Source organism: Arachis ipaensis, chromosome B10, assembly GCF_000816755.2.
Source record: "Arachis ipaensis cultivar K30076 chromosome B10, Araip1.1, whole genome shotgun sequence".
In the NCBI taxonomy this organism is placed as follows: Eukaryota; Viridiplantae; Streptophyta; class Magnoliopsida; order Fabales; family Fabaceae; genus Arachis; species Arachis ipaensis.
Window position 1 is genome coordinate 6,543,758 of NC_029794.2, and position 3,295 is coordinate 6,547,052.

The 3,295-nt window shown below is 36.1% G+C and overlaps 1 protein-coding gene across 6 annotated transcripts; it reads left to right on the plus strand.

Annotated features, from left to right (window-relative positions):
* On the plus strand, positions 646–3,294 carry LOC107623575 (vacuolar protein sorting-associated protein 51 homolog). Of its 6 annotated transcripts, XR_002355034.1 has the most exons (10): positions 1,045–1,180; positions 1,280–1,419; positions 1,499–1,553; positions 1,631–1,738; positions 1,961–2,010; positions 2,117–2,194; positions 2,607–2,684; positions 2,793–2,896; positions 3,048–3,148; positions 3,234–3,294. XR_002355034.1 is itself a non-coding variant. In XM_021112944.1 (4 exons), exons 1-3 carry the CDS (start codon positions 1,091–1,093, stop codon positions 1,539–1,541), a joined length of 273 nt encoding a protein of 90 aa, XP_020968603.1. In that variant the 5' UTR covers positions 1,041–1,090; the 3' UTR covers positions 1,542–1,553; positions 1,631–1,803. The 6 variants fall into 6 exon arrangements, 1 of the variants encoding a protein (XP_020968603.1); XR_002355032.1 differs by adding an exon at positions 646–853 and having other exon boundaries at positions 1,083–1,180; positions 2,117–2,896; XR_001616512.2 differs by having other exon boundaries at positions 2,117–2,684.

Below are 3,295 nucleotides of genomic sequence, written 5' to 3' on the forward strand. Positions count from 1 at the left end.
AATGCCATAAAAAGTTTCTCACATAAGTTGTAATAATATAAATCTCTATTACATTCAGTACACCTGAAGCTAAAACCAAAATCGGAGGCATCTTTAACAAGCTGAAACTTTAACATATATAAAGCTAGAAATCAAACTCAAACAATGGCATTGGCTGCATATTAGGTGGACCAGTAGATGGTCTATTTGGCAATAGAGAAGATGCGGACTGATATATCACTACTAGAAAACTAGTTATTACAGATAGATATTTTCGACGGATTTTATCCCACAGAAATACAGACGGAATTTCAGAGGAATTTTTGTCGGAAAATAAAAAAAATGAATTAGCATAAATTACAGACGGAAAAAAGAATTCGTCGATAATTCTGTCGTTAAAATTAATTTTTTTTTGTGAAAAATTGTTACAGACGAAAAATCTGTCTGTAATTAAATAGACAAAACGCTGCATTTTATTAAATTATTACAGACAGAAAATCCGTCTGTAATTTAAAATTTTCCGTCAGAAATATTGAATTAAACCTAAATGAAAGAGGAGCTTCTTCCAAATGAAACACGAGCTTCTTCAGTTCTTCTTCTCTCCATAACACGAGCTAGTTCTTCTCTTTGTGGCTGCTACTTCTGCTTCTTCCGCCGCTGCCGCTGCCGCTGCCGAGCCGTTGCGTCGCACAGTCTCTCTCTATCATTCCTTGTGTCGCACGAGATCCCGCCGCCGCCGCTGTCGTCGCATCTACTCCCATGGTCGTAGAGCGCTCTCTGCCTCCGCTTTCATTGCATCTGCTCCCTCTGGCGCCTCTTCTATCTAATCTCAACTCGCTCTCTCAGTTCTTCTTGTAACCATCTCAAATTTCAGGTATATATATGCTGATTTTGTGATTCTGTTCTTCGTGATAAATCTTAGGGCTCAATTTTTCTGTGCTAGTTTTAGGTTTATCATACTCTGCTTTTGTGCTTAGTTTGAATCTACGGATTTACTCTGATTTTGATGAATTATTTTCTGCAATCGAAGCTTTTTTGACCTAAAATTCATGGTAGCCCATTGCTTTCTATAGTTTTTAACTTTCAGAGTTTCTACTCTCCAGAGTCTGCCATGTCCACCGGCACCGACTCCGCCAAGCACGCCTCACCCGACGATATCAACTCCAACTCCTTCGATCCCGATCACTACATGAACCTCATGGTAACCTCCCTCCAAGTCTCTTCGCATTTCGTTGTGATTGTTTTCTGTTTGTTTGTTCGGTTCTGATTTGGAATCGTTAAATTGGGGAATTTCGTGAAGGTTCACAAGTCCAATTTGGAAGGGCTGCTTCAGTGCCACGTCAAGCTGGCTGCTGAAATTAAGAATCTTGACACTGACTTGCAAATGCTGGTTTACGAGAACTATAACAAGTTCATCAATGCTACTGATACTATAAAGAGGTACTTAGTTTTAGTGTGAAAACTGAAAACATATGTGTGGCTTTTTAGGTAGGAGTTGATGACATTTCTCGTCACGCAGGATGAAAAGTAACATTTCCGGGATGGAGACAAACATGGAGTAGCATCTTGAGAAGGTAGTTGTAGCTATAGTTTACTCAATCCGATTCGAATTGAGTTTGATAGGAATGTGTGTTTTCCCTGGTTGTTGCAGATAATGTCTGTGCAGTCAAGGAGTGACAGCGTTAACACTTCTCTTTTTGACAAAAGGGAGCACATAGAGAAGCTGCATCCTACTTGCAATCTTCTCCATAAAGTTCAGGTATTAGAGCTATTACATGTGTCTTTTTCTGGTTTCACATTGTTCTTCACTACAATACTTATGTTTCCATGTATTTTAGCTTGGTGATACAACTTTTTGTACTTCTAATATTGCATATAATTATATGTTCTAGAAATATGGCTCACATATTTTTCATCCTTGTTGAAGAATAGTTCATATATGATCTACCTGATAGACTTAACAAGTGCATCAAATCGAAAGCTTATGCAGATGCAGTTAGGTTTTACACTGGAGCAATGCCAATTTTAATGGTTAGTTTGGATGATATAGCTTGTAATTCCATTCCTTGATTACTTTCGCAAACATATAAATCAAAGTCATAGATGAAATATCTTAGTTTGTTCTTCTCTGTCTTAGGCATATGGAGATTCATCTTTCCAGGATTGCAAGCTAGTCTCTGAGGAAGCAATGGCTACAATAGTAAAAAACTTGCAGGTTTTGTTCCTTCACCTTTGCCAAGCCTTTGGACTTGGGCCAATCAAGCAAAACAAGCCTGGGTCCATCTTAGATGCATTTATCTATTTTGTTACTCTTGTGACTTAGTTTGATCTTCTATACCTCTATAATTTGCTTTATTTAAGTGTTAATTTGTGTTTCTCTGCCTCCCTTATTAGCTTATACATTGGCATATATAATGCCCTTGTTGAATTGCTATATGCTGTCTTATTTAGTGACCAACTACTATTTTACTGACCAATAATATTCAATAGGATTAGCTGACATTAGCTATCCTTCCAAACATGGCTAAGACTTAAAAGTATATAGATTATAGTTAACTTAAAATCTCTACTGTTTTACTGGAAAGGATAACTGATGCTACAATTTGACTTTTTCCCCCTCTAACCAGAGGAAGCTATTTTCAAATTCTGAATCAATACAAAAGAGAGCTGAAGCTACAGTGCTCCTTAAGCAGTTGGAATATCCGGTTTGTTTTGATTTTCTTTATATTAAAAATTAGCCAAAACTTATCTCATTTTTAGCATTCATTAATTTTTAGCCAAAACTTCAAAATATTATTTGCTTATTCATGCAGGCTAAAGAATGTAGCTTCAAGAATTGGCTTCTTTGTACAGAGAAATTCTTCGAAAAGAATTTGATTTATCTAAATCAACATGTGTGTTTACAATTCCAATAGAGGTACAATAGTTGTCAATCTTTGTTCTAAAGTACTGATGCTTTTCTATATATATATATATATAGTATTAGCCCCCTGTTTCAATATACATATTACTCCATCTGTTTCTACACTTTCACTTATTATTCTCTCCATTCTTATTCTTGCCGTGAGATTCACTAATTAACAAACAAGAACATGGAGTGGTGGGTGTCAATGCCAAAGGTGGAGTTGCATGCTCATCTCAATGGATCCATTAGAGACTCCACACTCCTGTATGTATATTCATATCTCTATCTTCTGATCTTCAGCATCCTTTTATTCTTTTTTAATTATTATCTATATTCATTTATTTTGCAGAGAACTCACAAAGGCCTTAGGTGAAAAGGGTGTTATAAATTTCTCTCATATATATATATATA